The following is a 21,289-nucleotide window of genomic DNA, read 5'->3' on the forward strand; positions in this document are numbered from 1 at the left end:
TCGGCGAGAGATCCCACCTCTACCGCCTAAGGTCAGTGTCCTGGAGCATGGACTTTGAGTGGGGGAATACAGGTGGGAGGGAGGACTAATACCTCGCCCAAGCGGCCTCACCTGCTTTGTTGAATAGGGGCATTTGGTGGACGGGGGGGGGGGGGGATTTGAAGGGACAGACAAGGAAGAGGGAAGGAAGCACCCATGGCCTTAAGTTAGGTACTAACCCGACATTTACCTTTAAGAGAAGTGGGAAACTACGGAAAACCACTTCCAGGATGGCTGAGGTGGGAATCGAACACCTCTCTACTCAGTTGACCTCCCGAGGCTGAGTGGACCCCGTTTCAGCCCTCGTACCACTTTTCAAATTTCGTGGCAGAGCCGGGAATCGAAGAACCCGGGTCTCCGGGGATGGCAGCTAATCACGCTAACCACTACACCACAGTGGTGGACATTATTATTATTATTATTATTATTATTATTATTATTATTATTAGAGCCTATATGTATTTTAAAAAGTAGGAACATTTGTAGTTTTACATGATAGTTGACATCGTCATAGCGACGGGACGTCCGTGGAATGTGAACTACAGGGACGTAATCTTTCATTAAAAAAATTGCATATGCATAGGCTAGGATTCGAACCATGCAGTCATGGTGGAAGTGTCCCTTTGACTGCCAGAATGCAAGAAAAAGGGTTCTTAAAATGTTCATTAAATCTACTGCCATACGAATCTGGCATGTAAGCAGTTTGTAATGCCGAACTGCTCTGCTAGTATTCGATACTGCAACTTCCAAAATAAGCGAACCTCTAATTAAGTGGGCTTCTCAGAAGAGAGAGCGGCGAAGAAAAAAATATCGTTGCGCCTAAAAAAAAAATTGGCACTATGTGAAATACACTGACCAGCAAAATTAATGGATCACTTGAATTTTCGAAGGAAAAACCATGTTAAATTGTGAAACATTCGTTTTATTATTTACGTTGATTACTCAGATCATTTTTTCGTGAAAATATAAATAATAAAAGAAATTTTACACAATTTAACTTGCTTTTTCCTTTGATAAATTCAAATGATCCATTAATTTTGCCGGTCAGTGTATTTCCGCTTGAAACACTAGTTGGTAAGATTATATCTAAGGTTTAGTATTGTATTCTGCGACAACATCGTCACGTAAGGATTTCTTCAGACTCAAGGGATGATTATATCTACTAGGAAAGGTTTTAGTCAGTAGCCTGGTAAAAGTATCGTGAAGAAATCCCGTCACTCCTCCCTGTAGAGACGGAAGCATCTATGGTAAATACTAGGAAATATTTGCAACAACATATTTAAAATCTTGACCATGGCCCTCAAGTTTTTCTCTCCTTGCCGTTTTGGTGTAATGTATCTTAAAAGCATATATCACGTCAGCTGAACATTTCCTCTTTCTTCCCATTGTGTGGAGCACATCCGGTAGTCGCTGAACGCAGGTGGGAGTTGTGTTGTACATTTGATAAAAAGGAAGGGACAACAGGTTGTGTGTCACAGCCAATGGACAGGCCGAACAATTTGTCACTCAGCCGTTGAGTTGTTCAAACAGAGCTCGGGGAAAAATGATGGCTCGGGATCCGCTTACCGCACTAGCATAACACACAACAAACAGAGCTGAGCTTGTCGTTAGCGATGATGTACTGGCATCAACTAGATTTGTAACGCTCTGGACCAAATTACTAGTACTGTGACATTAGGTCCATTCACAAAATCAAAGAAAAATTTTCCTGTCTTCAGTGTTCAAGAAGAATATTTCACCGCTGGCGTTCATTGCATTAATTTTTATCTTTATTGATGATGTTCACTTCACTATTATTTGAACTTCACAGCTGATGTTCACTGGTATTTTTATCTTCACGGTTGCTCGGTGGAACAAGGTTTTATCTTCCCCGTTGTTCATGGAAGAGTTTATTGTTTTAAAATAGCCTACAGTGAAGAACAACTGGGAAGCCATCCTCCCTTAACACTAATAAGAAAAGAAAGAGTTCTGACCTTTCAGTGAAGGTAGGAAAGCAGCAAAGATCACAATACGAAGATAAAGTTGGAATTCAAGACGGCAAATTGGGGCAAATATACATGTATAGGAAAGCGAGTTAGGGATTAGAATAACTTACCAAGGGAGATGTTCAATAAATTTCCAATTTCTTTGCAACCATTTAAGAAAAGGCTAGAGAAACAACACAGGGAATTTGCCACCTGGGGGACTGTCCTAAATGCAGATCAGCAGTGACGGATTGATTGATTGATTGATTGATTGATTGATTGATTGATTGATTGATTGATTGATTGATTGATTGATTGATTGATTGATTGATTGATTGAATCGCAAAAGCGGAACCATAGGCTTCTCGAACCTAATACTTTCGGGGTCAGAAAGGAACAAGAGTTGACCTAGGGAGGTCAGATAGGAATGGTCGAGGAACCTGGCACAAGTAAGTGGAAACAAAGCCAGACTCAGAGGCCCGTGATGATGATGATGATGATGATGATGATGACCGTTGTTTAAAGGGGATTACCATCTAGGTCATCGGCCCCTAATGATCGATGTGAAACGAAATATAATAATAATAATAATAATAATAATAATAATAATAATAATAATAATAATAATAATAATTAAAATGTTAAATTGTATTCTCTGACAATAATTTAAAGTAAGGGCTGAAAAAATAAGTTTGAATTAAAAATAATCAATGGAATTAATTCGCGATGCTTTAATTTCTTATAGTACAAGGCATTGCCTTTGAGGTGATACCATATATATCATTCAAATTAAAAGTTAAAAAAATACACTAAAATACACAAAGACTAACTAAAACAGAGCCAATAGAATACAGCGTAGCTAACAATAAAATAAAAATTAGCGTCAAATGTAACATTTACTATTATGCACGATAAAACAGGCCACCATCCCTCATAAAACTGATGATATGATCTGCTGACTGCTCGTCATCTCGTAGAAAGGCAGATGGTACTGGGAACTTTTAGACTACGGCGCAGATCAGCCAGGACTATGCACTCCGTAAGGATGTGTACCGCGGTAAGCCTGTGGTCGCCAACCCACGCCCTTGGTTTAAGAGCCTCTGAGTTCCCTTTTCAGTCACATCTTGTTGTTCATTGGAATATTCTGATATAAATATGGCTTGTGACTGGGGGTAATCTGAAAATTTGCGTTACAGAAGTTAGCGTCACAAAATGTGTGACCGAAGTGTAACTCTAGCAACATTGCTGGTTGTGATGTAAGGTTTTGATGGCCAGACAATGATACCTATGTCTTAAGGCTGGTACTCATCTGAAATTAACATCCGTTGACTGATGGCCATGACCGAGAGATACTTGTTATCATTTGATTTTCACAAAGGGAAAAGTGTTGTTATTTTCCCTGTTGTTGTCATTCAAATAAAATTAGGCCTACCTTCTCGGTTGGTGTTTCATGTTATTGTAACGAATAAAAGACCGTCTTATTGATCTAATGTAACAAAGGATGACACACACACACACACACACACACACACACACACACACACACACACACACACACACACACACACACTTATGCTTGAAAATTAATGACAGCGGGTCACTAGTTAGCGGCTTTAAAAAAATGTTTAGTCGTCACAGTAGGTCTCCAGCTGTGCAGTCTTTTTCCTGGAACGGGTGCTCCTTCCGTAATCTTCATCGACAACGCTCAACTTTCATTTCGCAAACACCACCGTATTTTACATAGCAGTTACATGCAGAGACGTTCGTTGACTCTTACCAAACACGACTGATGTTCAACTTGGCTCGACTCAAGACAAGTCCGATAACTCACAAAATCAACGTGACTGCTCCACACACTGAACTGCTAAACACGTATCACTTATAACACAGCACCGATGACATCACCAGCACACAACAACAAAAACAACAACAACAAAAGCACCTCAATGTTATATTACCCTTCTCTTTCCCGTCTAGGCTCGCTTGCGCAGAGCGCATTTTGTCGCCAGCCGAGCTCAACCGTCAGCCTCACGCTCCATCATCATCGTTTAGGTTCAGATTACTCGTACGGTGACGTCATATTCTCTTACCGTTGGAGTGCTGCTCAGTCCTATCCCAACCCTACGCAGCTAACAAGGAGACATTTCCAACGTGTTCGTACACATTCGATCCATTTTCAGTGTACCAGGAGGCCATGACGAGAACCTTTATTGGTTCAAATTGCAAGGCGCAACTCCCTCCCAATTTTGATCAAATGAAATTTGAATATTTTAAAGAATGTTTCTCCAAACCAGCACCCGACACATTCCCACAACGAATATTTAGCATATGTAGAAAAGTTCTCCGCTTCGCAAGCACGTGATCCATGGATCGAATCTTGCCTCTGTAGAGTTTTTGTATATACTGCATAAATTACTGTTTCTCTTGTTTCGTGATCAGTATCATCTAGTTCTAGTTCATTTAGCAATCTATAGTCGCAAACACCCATCTTACAAGAATGTATACCAAAGTATGCATGACAAGGAAATGTATTGAGGAAGATGTACGAAACAGATTTTGTTAATGCTTTGGTCAAAATCCTTTGCTCAGACCCGTTATCATCAGTTATAATCGTACATACGTAGTTTCTGAAACGATAATCATTTAACAATGTCTGTCTCTTAGGTCATCAGCATGAAGGATAGTTGGATCCTCAAATAACAACAAGAAGGTTTATTCTGTTAGAGGAAAACTACGAAAACAAATGGCGGCACTAGAAGGGATGATGAGTGAACGAACTAGTTTGCCATTTATTTCATCACTGGGGCAGCAATTGATGTTACAGCTCGACTTGCCCTATGAGTAGAACATTTCATAACACTTGGATGCACTGGTGTTCCGAATGTCATTACTCGGTACACCCACACCTCAAGAGCTTCCGTAATTTCACAGCCATACAAGGGACTGGCACTTCGGTGGGACCTTCTTTTTATTCTGCCCGTGCCGAGACAGATGTAAAGATACTATTTAACAACAAGATATTTATACTACGACAGTCAGTAAGTTAGTGGGCTGCGCCTACAGTGCAGGCAACACGGCGTACACACCTGTGCTACAATCGATAACTTCCTGAACTGGCGCTTATAAAATGTTAGCAACACAGTATAGGCTACATAGTTTTACCATAAATACTGTCCCAAACGTTTAAGTAAATTGACACGAAATGGTTAGACATATATTAATATCCTAATAACAAGTGTTACATAGATGCATTATGAACCATAACCACAAATAATTATTCAAAATGGCCACCATTTCCACGCACACAGGCCTTAAGTCTTTGAGGCCACTCATCAATGGCATTACGCAACACATCAACTGAAAATTCTGCAACTGCCTTCCGAAGAGCCCACTTTAAGCTTTCAATATTGGAATGTCTTTCCTTGCAAGCCACCTCCTGAAGCTTGGGCCACAATTTGTAGTCCAAAGGGTTTAAATCTGGACTTGCAGACGGCCAATCTGAAGTGGAAATGAAATCAGGAACATTTGCCTCCGACCTTTGCCGTGCCTTGTGCGCTGGGGCTGAGTCCGCTGGAAGCTCCAGTTCCGTCCATGGAAGAGGGTGGTGTTGAGATTCTTGACCAGTCCCCCAAAGTACTGTCTCCTGGTACACTTTAGCTGAAGTTTTGACTCCCTTTTCACAGAAATGGAGCTCCGTTGTGCCCTCGAAGCTCACACTCCACCACACCATAAATGATGAGGGATGATGACCCTTCCGGATCCTTGGAGCCTTTTCACCAGCTTCTCTAGAGGAATGGGCATATAACCTGTCGTTTTGGGCGTTGAAATTCTCCTCAACACTGAAAATCTTTTCATCCGTAAACAGGATTCGACGATGACCATTAGCCGCGTAACGCTTAAATAAGCGCTTTGATTTTAGGAGCCTCTGGCGCTTCAGTACATTTGTCAGGAGATGTCCTTTGCGTCGTTTGTAAGCATGGAGTCCCAGGTCAATGCTTAACATGCGAGACATAGACATTTTTGATATCTGTAACTCACGAGCCATCACTGACTGTCTCCTTACCGGATTTCGTCGCACACGAGCTGCCACTGCTTTGATGAGTTCTGGCGTTCGTATTGTGAGTGGTCTTCCTTTCCGCGGGCGATCTCTCACAGTTCCAACCTCAACAAATCGATTTATAGTGCGGTAAACAAATTTCTTACTAATTTTCAGCTTCTGGAGGGTTTTGAAAATATCTCCTGGTGATTGCCCTACCTTGTGTAACGCTATCACGGCCACACGATTCTCACACTCCCCCCATTCCATCTTGAAAACTTCAAACTGACAACTGTACACTTCTGCAACTCAACCAGCAATGACTCACGCCTCACGATACCGGTTTTGTAGCCGCTCCCTCGTTCGGACCGAAGTACAGCCACCCTCAAAAGTTGGGACAGTATTTATGGTAACACTGGGTACATCTACGTACGTATACTACAGTCAGTATGTTCGTCAACTGGCGCTAATAGTGCAAGGATCACATAGTGTTTCGACCTGTCTTTTCGCGTCTCTTTTCCGTCGTGGTGATCCGGTCGATTTCCACTTGATCATCTCAAATGTCTCACTAGCGGACTTGCCTAGTTTTAGGCAGAACTTGAAAATTACCCGTTGCTCAGACTACGTTCTCAAGTTCGATTTCTGACATTCAACTACCCTTCACAACAGAGACCATAATTCTGAAATAATATTTTTATTTTATTCTTCCTCAAATGACTGAGATTGCCAAACCGACAAACAATATCATACAATATAAATTTAGTACAGAGTAAAAAAACAATCATTCCATTGACAATGTACAGAAAACAAATAAACAACAGATAAAATACTTCAACTGATTTAATTGAGCGGATGGAGCACAGAGGTGTTGCCCCAGCTCAGGATAGTCTCATTCGGTACACCAAAGCGTCGTAAGTACGTGACCAGTAGTTTAGGAAAGGTACCCTTTGCACCCAGCATGAGCTCTATGATCTCGATGTCCTCAAGGTTGTACTCATTGAGGTAATATGGAATGGTTGGTGAATATACCTGTGTCCTGTTTTTTTCTTCATCGACTTCAACGTGCTATTGTGCACCTCCTTCAAATCTGACAGTCAGTTCGAGAATTAAAGCATTATTGCTCCCGGGTTTGAAGGCGATCACGTCGATTCGTCTTGTCCCACCGTCAACTGCGAGGCCACCGATCTCTTCATGTACTAGATGCCCTTTACCACGTAGCGTATCGGCCAAGGGAGACCGGATGTGATGGTGTGGGGTAATTGCGTAAATGGGACTGTAAGCAAAGAGTAAGATCTCCGCACATAGTTATGAGGGTATTTAGGTGTTGTAGCAAGGATACAAAGGAGAGGGCATGTAGGTCTCTGGCAAGACTCCAACTGGAGTATGGTTCCAGTGTGTAGGACCCTCACAAGGATTACTTGATTCGAAAATAGGGAAAATCAAAACAACAACAGCTTGTCTGGTGTTTCATAGGCATTCACCGAATGGGCAAGATCCTAAGACGTATGCCAAAGTTCCGGTCTCACCGCATCGTTCGCAGTGGTTACTGTCTTTGGATCTGCCTGGTATGGCGCGCTCAGGTAGCTACAGTTTGAGAGCATCTTCCCACTCGGTGCTTATGAGTCCGTCCTTTTTTCTTACCCACCGGTTGGCTGGAGTAATCTCTTGATATAGGCATACGCCTTTGCCTTTCTGGTTTAATTGGCAACATTTTTTATATTCCTGGTCTCTGAGAGATCTCCTGAGTTTCATGGTGTCCAACAGGCCGTCAGGTGTCTGTATTTTAGCAGCATTTTTGGTGAGACATTCGATGTTAACGGTGGACACGCAGTGAGCAGTTTCAACTTCGAGGTTTCTCCTTGCTTCAATGTTCTTATTGCCAGCTTCGAGAAGGATGTTACAGCTACTGATCTGTTGTAGAAAAAGACCCAGACCTTTAACCGCTTTAGCAGAATAGATCATTGCATCTGGTGTGTCAGCTGGAAGTGATAAAATCTCCGTCGGCATCATCTAAAAATCGTTGGGGGATGTTTTCCAGTGGGGTGGATAGGAACTGATATATTAATGTGGGACACAAGGATGGATTTAAGATGTTAAATTTTTGATCAGGATGCAGCCAAAGAGAAGTTGCCAGGGCGTTTAGTTTCTCTTGCAGTAATGTGATAGATTGCTTAGGATCAAATGCAATAGCGTCATCGAAGGTAACTCCCACGTATTTAATGTATTCAGATCCGAAAATACGCCGTATAGTTGTTCAGTTTCATATGCATAGGTTCCGACTGCTCAGTTTTCCTTTATTAATGTCGATAGCTATGATTTGTTTTCATTTATTTTCAGCCCTAATTCCTGAAATCTCTCAATTACTTGGTGATTTCAAGAGCTTATTGCTTGTTGATGTCCAATTATTACAGTAGGCTATCATCAGCAAAGCCCACAGTGTATCCATATTCATTAGATACGTACATTGTTTTCACTGAGTTCTCTAAATATGTGGTCAGTAGCGATATTGTATAAGATAGGTGACAATTGGGACCCTTGCATTATACCACGACGCAAAATGGTAGGTTTAGTACTTCTCAGATTGACCTGGAAACAGGCGGAATTATTTTCTTGCAGATTGCAAATTATTCTTGTTAACTGAAAGGGTCATTCGGAAGAATTGAGAGTATGTCTGAGATGTAAGTGACCGACATTGTCAAAGGCTTTACTTATGTCGAGAAAAATCAGGGTTACGCCAGCGCGTTGAAGGATGGATCTCATAGTAGTGAAACCTCTCTGATGCTCAATGAATTGCACAAAAAAGCCTCAAACTGGCCTCAGAAACCCTTTCAATAATACGTTGTAATACGAAACATATACTTATAGGTCTCCAGTTTGACGTATTTAGCTTGTCTCCCCCTTTGAACAGCAAGACTCTACGAGCCTGATGGAAAAGTGTTGTAACGAACCCGGTATTTAACATTATCGTAGCGATGTTTGCAATTATGTTAGATACTATACTGCTAATAATGAGAGTTGGTGTCTGACATTTCTTAGAGGGAAGTCCGTTTACTGCCTGCCGAGGCGGGATAAAGGGAGTGACTGTGTGGTTACCATGGAAACGAGGGTGGGGCGACTGCGGTTGCCATGGAGATAAAACTTCAGGGCAGCTCGTCTTGCTGGGAGTTGCCAAACCTGTCACTGTCACTGATAAAAACCTGATTGTTTGTATAAAAGTGATCGCAAATGGGACGACACCGCCTGGCCAGGTAGTCTACAACAGGTCACAGCGGTCAGAATGAAGGAGGGAACAAGTGAGCCGCAAGCGAGGGGTAAGAGCATGTAGAAAGGAATGCTGGAATGTGGCAACATCGTGAAATGGCACGTGCAGTGTTCCTCCCTCCAACCGTATCTGTCAGACGCCAACTTTAGTTAAGTCTAGTATAGGTTGTCCGTGAGTGCTCGGACTATAACATTGTCAGGACCGGGGACTGTGTCAACTGCTATTTTACTTGTCGCATAAATTACCTCTTCCTTGCTTATCGTTGTCTCATATGATTGGTTGAGTGCTATCCGCTGGGCTTCATTCATGTAGTCCGGATACCCCTCCCGTACGAAATAATTGGGATTAGAAAAGATAGAAGGGAAATGGTCATCAGTATCTTGAACATTTAAATTAAAAGTCGGCATTTGTTGCCTGAGAACTTTCCTTATATATTTTCTCCTTTTAGGGTAGTAGAGAAAGTGCATTTCTTCGTATATGTATTTATTGCGCCTCTTCTCTCGGTACCTTTTGGTCGCGCGTTCTGGGTTGGATTGATTCTTGTAAAGATATTTGAAGTAGAACATCATGTTTAGCCTTCCCAGCTTCAAAGTATTTTGTGGCGGGGTGTTTTGGACCTGGGAGAAGGTTTATTGAATTCGAGAAGAATTCGGGAAATCCATTTACGGATGTGTTAAAATCAGCAATGTAATCCCTTTATAAAAGCGTATATTCCATTTAATGTTGTAAGGCCTTCCTTATATTGATGCATGGGACTGTGTTTATTAATTGGGTCTAAAACTTGCAGTTCTGTGTCTGGTATCTGTTCACATTCTATATCTCCGGTGGATGGTTGCAGAACGTGACTGCTATCCGGCTGTCTGGATGCAATACTTTGTCTGTACGCCTCTGGATCAGCCCGACTTATATGCGTATTGACCCTGAGATATAGTTTTCTCCAGTGGGGACAGGGAGATCGGTTGTTATCAGTACGTTCTACGCTAATGGGCCTACCAATTTTACTGACCTTCAAGGAGCGTGCGGTAGTTGGCGTTGAGAATTGGGTCATGGTGGTTATAGCCGGTTATTGTGCATTGTATTGAATGATGAAAAATAATACGGTTAGTCTTCTTATAAAACTAGATATCCTTAACACGAATACAAACTGAACAAGAGTCTGAAAGTCTATAAATAGATTCATTTGTAGCAATTAATGACTAAACTAAATGATTAAAATGACATTAACATGAAGGGACTGTGCAGCATAGGTTGAGTGTGTAATCTCTAGACGTGGTGTATACAGGGTGGGGCAGAGTGGACTCCCTAGTTTCAATAAATCACTGAAGAGCGTGCACGTGAGTAAGCGGTGTGGGAGTAGTAGCATCTGGAGGGGGGAAAGACGCCATTTTAGTAGTCACCATGCCGTGGACTGGCGAGCATCGTGGTTTTGTAGTCGAAACTTTTTTAAAAAATAACGATAGTGTGGTGGCGACGCAGAGGGCATTTCGTAGGCGGTTTGGTAGCAAAAGTTTCGTTACTGGGCAGCTGAAAACCCACGCAATCTTCACCAAAGACCTCTTCATTCACCAAAAGTGACTGTGTGGTGTGCTGTGTCCTCCATAGGCATTATTGGCCCCTACGTTTTTGAATCGGAAGATGCAACCGTTACTGTGAACGATGTGAGATGTTGGAGAACGTTTTCTTCCCCAAAATGGAAGAGTATGGTGAGGAAATGGAAATGGAAGCCTTTTGGTTTCAACAGGATGGTGCCACGGCTCATACCGCCCGTCGCTCTCGCCAATTTCTGCAAGAACAGTTTCCCGGCTCGTGATCTCATTACGAGGGGATGTTTCATGGACCCTCGATCCCCCGATTTAAGCCCATGCGATTATTTTCTTTGGGGTTACCTCAAATCTGAGGTTTATAAAGTTCGACCAAGGACCGTGGAAGCCCTTAAGGAAGCAATTGCTGATGTCATCGCTGGAATAACGCCACATATGCTGCGCAGAGTTTTTGAAAACTTTATTGAACGGCTGAATATGTGCGTCGCTCGTCAAGGTCGTCACCTGGACGATATCATTTTTAGAACGAAATGAAAAAAAATGGTATTGTATGTAGATTTCAGAAATAAAAAGCTTTTGTAATAATCTTGTACGGTTTTTATACAGTTAACCCATCAAATCAGGGAGCCCACTCTGCCCCACACTGTATATGTAGAAAAAGGAAACGGGCTGAATTGTTATAGTTGATGCGAGCGCCGCCGAGGTGTCGTCGTTTGACACACAGTTTTTTAAATCGCTGACGATCACCAAGTAGGAAAGGTATAATCAATAGCTGACAATACGAAAACAAAATGGCCAGCACATAGGGCAGAATATAAACTTCATCTACAGCGCAAGAATCTCGAAAACAAAATCACAGGCCCTGGAGATAACACCATCCAACTTACAAAAATAACGAATGAGAAAACCACTCCACGAACCTCTAAATAGGTATTCTTTAGAAGATCTCAAGGGGAACGCTCTGTCAGGAATGCAAAGGATAATGTTTTCAACCAAAGCTAACTATAAACTGCCTCTTGCTGGGACTAGCAAAGAACTGCCGCGGCAACATCCTGTAGTGCAAACTCTCCACTGCAGAGCATCATAGCGACACTAGACGGCCAGTCCACGAACTTAATGGCTACTACGTATTTTTTATACATAACATTCGATTTCCCACAGAGAAGTAGATGACAGTACGCATCAGTATTATTAAATACATATTACTGCGCCTGTTTTTAATGTAGTTAGTATGTTAATAGCGCATAAACTGTACGTTAAACAAACCAACGAAAATACTGTGGAGGCGACATGTGATGCGTGGATCACAAGATTGGACAGCGGAGAGCTTGCTCCTTGCGTCAAAATGTTCGTTATATGAATGTGTCGCGTGCTGGTCTCGTGAGGTACTTTCAAAATATTCAAATTCCATTTTATAGGAATTGTTAGGGAGTTGCGTCTTGCAATTTGAACCAGTGAAAGTCTTCATTCGGGCCTGCATGTATAATGAAAATGGATCAAATCGGTGGGAAGACGTTGACAAGATCTTCGTGTAAGGTAGGATGGAAAGAGCTTGAGCGTAAGTCTATTTCCATGCATGTTTGACTTACGACTTGACGATGACTGATGTTTGCAATCAAATCTCGCAGAGTTTGTCGATTGAGCACTTATCTGATCTTTTTATCCTGCAATGCCACCTCCGTATAACGCACCTGTATTGTTCAGTAGACACTCCCATTCTTGTGTTTCACACGCATGCACTGTTTTCACTCACATCCGTACACCTCGCTTGTTGGATTGAAACTGGGGCACTTATCTGCTAATATATACTGAATAGTTCTCTTATTTTAATATCTTGTGTACCTCCAGCCCGAACACGGTGTATTGAAATACATAACAGGTCGATTCAATGAACCATTGAGCCTATAACATATGCTGTCTCTGTCTGCCTAAAGTTTCTTACATTATTGTGTCTTTACAGCAGTGAATCCCCGGAAACAACGTCGAGAGCGAACTACGTTCACGCGTGCGCAGTTAGACGTGCTCGAGTCGCTGTTCGCCAAGACACGGTACCCAGACATCTTCATGAGAGAGGAGGTGGCGCTCAAAATCAACCTTCCGGAGTCTAGAGTACAGGTGAGTGAAGTCAATTTTAACTTACTAATTATCAGCCCTAATACAGCACGAATGGAAATGAAAGGTAAACATCACAAAGACTACAACTTTAGTTGTACGAATTGGCAATATAGCAGTCAAAAAGACGTTTGAACAAGTTCAGCATGAAAAATGCACACATTGTATACATCTGAGATGCTTTCCATACTTAATGAATGCTCATTTCTGTTAATGTAACATTCGCCCATCATCTGTAATAGTATTAATGAAGTTGTATTGATACAGTATGGGTCTGTCAACTGTTAGTGGAGTAGCGGGAGTGTTTGTGTAAAGGGTGGTAGGTGTGTCACGATCCAGGGGGTTGCGGTTCCCAGCCTGCGGGCTTGCGGGGCGAGAATGAGGCGGACAGAAAGTGAGTTACGATTTGTTTGCTTAGCACAAACTTTGGTTAGCATTCATTTCACACATCTGGGGTCCCCTTGGTGTAATCGGGACTGCGCAAACATGACGATTGTGTCGCGTGAAGCGAGGCACATGGGAGCTATTACATTCCTTCCCAGTGTTTCCTTTTTCAGGGAGCCAGCAGATGTTTTTTAAGCCTCATTTCTATAGCCCCTTGGAGGAAATCGTGTCCAAATGTCTTCACGGCCCTGAACCATTACAAATTTGAATAGGGTTCTTGTACATATTTCTTTAATAAGTTCACTCACGCACATTCATTCACCCATAAATATATTCATGCATTCGTTTATTAAATTCCATCTGGGTAGCACTAGGGTGCACCATGGTATTTCCTGGCTGTCATAGGAGATGTTCGCAGCTACAGGATGCTATGCGTAGTCTATTATTCTGTTTTGGAATTCTTGAAACTCAACAAAATCATAGCATAATCATGATTGCTCCGACTCCTGGCTAACTGCTTATAGCATGCTGGATTTTGATCCAAAGGGTCTTGATTTCAATTCCCGGACAGGTCTGGGATTTTAATCTTCATTGGTTAATTCTTCTGATTAGGGGCTGGGTGAGTGCCCCCATTTTCAGCTTAGAATTCATCCTAGGTTAGGGCTCCATCCCAGTTGCGCAACTCATCCATGGGAGTCAGCTCGAAAGAACTGCACAAGGTCGCTACGGAGGCCATACGAGATAATAACGTGCGTATGTACTAACTTTCGCAAAAACATTTGCTACTTCCCCCTTACACTGTACTACACAACATTAAACCTACACTTTTAAAGGTCACTTTGAAAACATAAGCCTTACAAGCAGTGGGGGGATGTAATTTTCAAGGTTTGTTATTCAAATTCAATTTACTGACATTTTGATTGTTGTTGTTGTTGTTGTTGTTGCCTCCGTGGCTCAGGCGGCAGTGTGCCGGCCTCTAAACGCTGGGTTCTGTGGTTCATATCCAGATCACTCCATGTGATATTTGTGCTGGGCAAAGCGAAGGTGGGACAGGTTTTTCTCCGGGTACTTCGGTTTCCTCTGTCAGCTTACATTCCAGCAACACTATCCTATATCATTTCATTTCATCTCTCAGTCATTAATCATTACCCCAGGGGAGTGAGACAGCCTTTGGCAGCCGGCACAATCCCTATCCTCACCGCTATATGGGGGCTTCATTTATTACATTCCCGACTGGTCGAATGAATGGAAACAAACTGTGGATTTTAATTTTCATGTAGCCGGGCTGAATGGCTCAGATGGTAGAAGCGCCGGTTTTCTGACCCCAGCTTGTCAGGTTCGATCCTGGTTCAGTCCGGTTGTATTTGAAGCTTCTCCGATACGTCAGTCTCGTGTAGGTAGATTACCGGTGAGTAAAAGAACTCCTGCAGGACACAATTATAGCACCGTGGCGTCTCCGAAAACCGTTAAAGTTGTTAGTAGGATGTAAAAGCTATTATTATTATTATTATTATGTTTCAAATTTCAGATAAACAGAAGTTGAAATGTTAAACAGGGAAGAATATATTACGGAAACTCACAACCAGGTCTGCGGAATCCAATCCTATCCTTTCGGGTGACAGAATAGAAACTTCCATCTCCAGGACTTAACAAAACCCTGCGGCAATTACAATAGTGAGAACCTACTGCTATTTTTTTTTATTTTTACAATTGGATTTACGTCGCACCGAAAACAGAATATGCTGGACGTTGAAAGAAGCCATCATGACCGGTAAAAAATGCACCAGGAATACTCTACTACCACTACTAAATTATCATCATCATCAACGACAAACCTTCCTAAATAGACCTAATTAAGATCCCTATCATCATCGACGTCTGGGAGGATATACTGTGGATGTTCTCGGTCATTAATATTGGGGGAAATGTGAAGCATGTGGGACAACTAACCCCAAGTGCGGTCCAGAGCAATATTGCCTCTTCACAGTATCGGCTGGCACATTACAAGGCTGACGACACGCCCCTCCAATACCACTAAAGACACCCACTTAGCGCCCTCTAACATTGACTCATCCCCCCGAGGCCGGGGGGCAATCACAAGTGTACTGCTGTTCCTCCCATTTCATTACTCTCCAGATGAAACCACTCAAGATTTCATTTCCTCGCTGTTATCCAGTGTGATAATAATCTTCAGTGGTTTCACGGTTGCCTACACACCAACGACCAGGACACCTGTTCGGAGTAGGCTAACTACTAGCTTGCACTTGAAAATTAATCAGTACGAATTATTCCTTATTCTCATTCTTCGTCTTCCTCTTCTCCTTCTCCTTCTCTTACCACACCCTTGTGAGATCGCGGGTGCGAACCGTGTAGCATATGCCGATTTGGCCCTGTTTTCTTCTTTATCTGTTGACCTTCCAGGGTCAGTTTTTACCTCGGACTTAGCGAGGGATCACACCTCTACCGCCTCAAGGGCAGTGTCCTGGAGCTTCAGGCTCTGGGTCGGGGGATACAACTGGGGAGGATGTCCAGAACTTCGTCCAGGCGGCCTCACGTGCTATGCTAAACAGGGGCCTTGCAGGGGGATGGGAAGATTGGAAGGGATAGACAAGGAAGAGGGAAGGAAGCGGCCGTGGCCTTAAATTAGGTACCATTCGGGCATTTGCCTGGAGGAGAAGTGGGAAACCACGGAAAACCACTTCCAGGATGGCTGAGGTGGGAAGCGAACCCACCTCTACTCATTTGACCTCCCGAGGCTGAGTGGACCCTGTTCCAGCCCTCGTACCACTTTTCTAATTTTGTGGCAGAGCAGGGTGTCGAACTCGGACCTCCGGGGATGGCAGCTAATCACACTAACCACTACACCACAGAGGCGGACTGGCCCTGTTTTACGACCGGATACCTTTGTGACACCAGCCTTCTGGAGGGTGTATGTTGTGTGTGTATGAAGAGGAAAGTATTATGATAACCAGAAATAACCAGTCCCCGAGCCAAAGGAATAAACATACGCTAAAATAATAATAATAATAATAATAATAATAATAATGGCGTGTAGCCTCCGAAGAGGCCTCGTGCAGGTCTTTCGACTTGACGCCGTATACGCAGTGACTTACGCGTCTATGGGGACGGAGTCCTACCCATGATGAATTCTAATAATGAATACGGCATACAATCCCAGCCCCCAAGCCATCGGAATTAACCAAGGAATTTTAAAATCCCCGACCCGGCCGGGAATCGTGCCCGAGATCCTCTGGACCAAAGGCCAGCACGCTAACCGTTTAGCCATGGAGCGGGACTAAAATAAACTCGTGTCCTCATCCCGAGGTGGTGCAGCTCTTTTCAGGCACACCCCCAATGGAGGTGAGCTGCATGCACCATTTCAACCACATACCGTGATGATGATAGGTAAGGGTTATACTCCCCGAAGGCAGGTCCGAACCTCCGCAGAGGTGTTCCTGAGCCGGAGTTTACGTGCGGTAGGGTGGCCAGTTCCTTTCCGCTCCTCCATTCCCTTACCCCCCACCAACAGCGCGTGGCAACCCATCCAACTTCTGACCACGCCCAATGTTGCTTAACTTCGGAGATCTCACGGGATCCGGTATTTCAACACGGCTACGGCCGTTGGCGTGATGATGCTGCTGCTTGTTTTTTAAAGGGGCCTAACATGTAAGGTCGTCGGCTCCTAAACACACACCAGCCCTCCTACCATTCTTAAATTCCTGCCAGTACCGGGAATCTAACCCGGGCCCCCGAGGACGGTGGTTAATAACAATAACCATTACGCTACGGAGGCGGACGCAATGTACGATTAAAAACCCAGTACCAGTCAGAAATCGAACTCGGGACACTATGAACCGAAGGCCTCAACGATGACCATTCAGTCAAGTAGTCAGGCAGTACGAACTAGTACTGAAAGAGAACTTGCGAAGAGTACTTTAGAGTAACGTACATTGAGGTTTAATGGGTGGACTACGGTTGGTGAATTGTGTTCTGTCTGCCAAAATTGTGTCACATTGGGCCCTAGTTAGAAAAGGGGTATAGGTGAAATGTGTGGGTGCATTGGATTTGCACCAGTATTTTGTTTAACTGAAAATGAAAATTATGAGAATGATTTTGAGAGAATCCTGTTTTACCTCATTACGAGCCTTTCTTGTTGGAGAACACGTTAACTTCTATTTTGCACGAAATTCTTCACACAGCTTACTTTGCTTTGCCTAAATGAAAGATATTATGTTCGAGTTCTCTTTTCTCTGTTATTCCAAAAGTTCGATGCACATTTGTTAATAAAACTTGCATAAAGGAGCTACCGGGTTTGAAACCCATTGTGGGCAGCTGTGAAGATGGTTTTCTGTGGTTTCCTATTTTCACACTAGGCAAATTCTGGTCACGAATGCTTCCTTCACAGTCCTTTCCCCATCCTATCGTCACCAAAAATGCTAACTAGACGGCGCTACGTTAAAATATTTGCTTCGTCGCCATTAAGACCCATCTATGTCGGTGCGACGTAAAAAAAACACATTTGCTCATAATCACACCGTCCAGCATGCCATGTACAGAGTCACCAAATTAATTTTATTTTCAATTTTTATTTTCTTAATTAAACATACATGCCAATAAAGCGAATTTGTTGTTTTATCTTATGCGACAGAAATATTAAAATGCTGCTAAAATCTTTTTGACAGCTCCGTAGTATCTTGAGTAACATGATTTACGTTTTATGGTTAGTCCACACCAAAGTTAATAAACAATGTTAACAAAAACATTTCTCAAGATGTTAATAAACTTTTGTTAACAAAGCTCTTTAACATTGTGTCCACGCCAAATAAACTTTTGTTAACAAAGCTCTTTAACATTGTGTCCACACCAAATAAACTTTTGTTAACAAAGCTCTTTAACATTGTGTCCACACCAAATAAACTTTTTTAACAAAGCTCTTTAACATTGTGTCCACACCAAATAAACTTTTGTTAACAAAGCTCTTTAACATTGTATCAACACCAAATAAACTTTTGTTAACAAAGCTCTTTAACATTGTGTCCACACCAAATAAACTTTTGTTAACAAAGCTCTTTAACATTGTGTCCACACCAAATAAACTTTTGTTAACAAAGCTCTTTAACATTGTGTCCACACCAAATAAACTTTTGTTAACAAAGCTCTTTAACATTGTGTCCACACCAAATAAACTTTTGTTAACAAACCTCTTTAACATTGTGTCCACACCAAAATATCTGTTTGTGAGGTTACAATGGATAAGGTCAGGAAGAAGAAAATACAGCTGCAGCTTTCATTATTTTAATGAGTGCAATTAGAGAAAAATGCAGACGCAAAGTGTGACAAAGAAAAATATTGGAAAAGTTTGGAGAGGACACTTAGGCCTATGTCAGAACTTTCAATTCATGATGCAGCAGGCTTTCAAAACTTTCTGAGAATGTCCCCACAAGACTTTCAGTTCTTGTTGACAGTAATTGAGTCTGAAATTGGAAGAAAGGATACAAATTTATCGGAATGTCATCTGCATTAATGTTAGACTAAGTATAACTTGAAGATTCCTAGCGACTGGTGACTCCTACCAATGATCCTACACTTCACTTATGTATTTGTATGGTGTATATGAGTTGCTTGCAATTCGACAGTCGATTTCAAAAATTAATAAAAGTATTGTATTCCGCGCTATGAATTTGCGTGTTCTAATTGCGTCTTTGCGCATGTGCGAACCGAAATGTTAACGAAAACACGAAATGTTAATGAAAAGTTTCATTCACAGACGTTAAAGAAATTTTGTTTATCAACATGCTCGAAAAGTTAACGAACACGCTATTTTGTTTATTAACAGACAGAAATGTTCATTAGCATTGCTCATTAACAATGTTTATTAACAAAGTTAACGAAAACATCTTGGTGTGGACGCACCTTTAGACTGCAAGTTCGAACCCCACTGTCGGCAGTCCCGAAGATGGTTTTCCGTGGTTTGCCATTTTCACACCAGGCAAATGCTGGGGTTGTGCCTTAATTAAGGCCACGGTCAGTTCCTTCCCACTCCTAGGCCTTTCCTATCCCATCGTCGCCATAAGATCTTTCTGTTTCGGTGCGAAGTAAAGCAAATTGTAAAAAAAAATGGATTTAATTTCGCAATCTGGGACAACCGAGCAGGTGGCTGTGCGGTTTGGGTTAAGTAGCTGTCAGTTTGGATTCGGGAGATAGTGGGTTCTAACTCCACTGTCGATAGCTCTGAAGATGGTCTTCTCTGTTTTCACTTTCCCTCAATTCCTTTTCCACACATTCCTCTAACAATGTTCCATACTTTTTGCTGTTCTCCCCGTTTTTTCCATTATCTGTTGCATAACAAGGGTGAAGTTCAAGTTCATTCTCAGTATTACACATCTCTTTCCATTCTCTATATTTTTTCTGTTTCCTTGTAATTTGTTTGCTTTCTTGTATTAGGCACGCCACTTCTATACCTTTATTGCACAAAATGGATTGTTTTTCTTATCGTCCTGTCTTAGGGCAAAACTCTTATGAACTCACAGTAACCACTAAATTATCCTTCTCATTTCCCTTTCAGTTAACATTTCAGATCTTATTGTTATACTGTAACTTATTCTGCAAAATTCTACCATTGTTCTCATGCTGTTGCATTCTGTTCTTATCTTTTGCCTTTCTGTGCTTTTCACTCTTTCGACCACCTTCTTACACAATCTCCTGTCATCTCTCGATAAATGTACTGTATTTCCTAGTTGTACTCCTTTCTTTCCTATGTCGCATAATAGTTCTCCCAGCAGCCTGCATTGTACTATTTCACTGAAGTTGAATATCGGTTTGGGCAGCAGTCATTTTGGCAGGCCAAGACTCTGAATGAACTGTATTTGCCAGACGGATCCGTTTATGTTGTCATTTCTCTTGCACGCGAAAAATTCGTTCCGTTTACGGTAGTATCGATAATTGTTCTGTTATTAATTCAATAATAATTGTACACTATATTGTGTTAAGGTAAAAGGCTTTCACGGCCGGTGTCAATATAATAAAAATCTTCCGGGCTATTATGCCGTGGTCCACTCCTCGTTTCTTCCAGAAGCCAGTCGCCAGCGGGATACAGGAGAGAGTATCTACACGATGCCACAGAAGATAACTACCGCAGCAGTAGTCGAAACGTCTGGAAGAAATGAGAGGAGTGGACCACGGCATAATAGCCCGGAAGATTTTTATTATACTATATTGTGTTGTTTGAAAAGGACCTAAAAATTGCAGCTAAACAGTCAGAAGTCTACGACAGGATTGCAGATGTCCTTTGAAAAGACAGAGTACATGAGCATGAATGCCAAAGATCCGATCCTGACAATAAAGATCAAACATGACGTTATTAAAAGAGTCCAGATCGAGCGAGTGGTTACGTGTTTTGGATTACGTATGTGGGAGATAGTGGGTTCAAACCCCTCTGTCGGCAGCCCTTAAGATGGTTTACCGTGGTTTCCCATTTACACACCTTAGTATAATATTAAGACCAGGGTCGCTTCTTTTCTAGTCAGCCTTTTCCACCCCTGTGGGTGGGGGTGGTAGAATAACACCCACGGTATCCCCTGCCTATCGTAAGAGGCGACTAAAAGTGGCTCCAGGGGCTCTCAACTTGGCAGCGTGGGTTGGCGACCACGGGTCTCTGAACTGAGTCCTGGCATTGATTCCACGTACTTGTACCAGGCTCCTCACTTTCATCTATCCTGTACGACCTCCCTTGGTCAACTCTTGTTGTTTTTTTCGATCCCGGCGGTATTAGAGTACTCGAGGCCTAGGAGGGACTCTATCGATTTCTTTATTTGGCAGATACCTTCATTTTTCGAAGTGTCGGATCCCTTCCATTTTTCTCTCTGATTAGTGTTACTTAAAGGATGGTTGCCTCGTTGTCACCACAAGCAGCCTTTTCCTAACCCATTGTTTGCGAAAGACCTGTCTGAGG

The 21,289-nt window shown here is 42.4% G+C and overlaps 1 protein-coding gene across 3 annotated transcripts in view; it reads left to right on the top strand.

Annotated features, from left to right (window-relative positions):
* Positions 1 to 21,289, top strand: part of LOC136876976 (homeobox protein OTX2) — a 536,701-nt gene that overhangs the window by 505,534 nt on the left and 9,878 nt on the right. For 2 of the 3 annotated variants that reach the window (XM_067150749.2, XM_067150750.2), the window contains one exon: positions 12,803 to 12,957. In XM_067150749.2, the coding sequence (XP_067006850.1) occupies positions 12,803 to 12,957 (155 nt within the window). The remainder of the gene's footprint in view (positions 1 to 12,802; positions 12,958 to 21,289) is intronic. The other variant, XM_067150751.2, reaches the window with a different exon arrangement.

This window comes from Anabrus simplex, chromosome 7, assembly GCF_040414725.1.
Source record: "Anabrus simplex isolate iqAnaSimp1 chromosome 7, ASM4041472v1, whole genome shotgun sequence".
Lineage (NCBI taxonomy): Eukaryota > Metazoa > Arthropoda > Insecta > Orthoptera > Tettigoniidae > Anabrus > Anabrus simplex.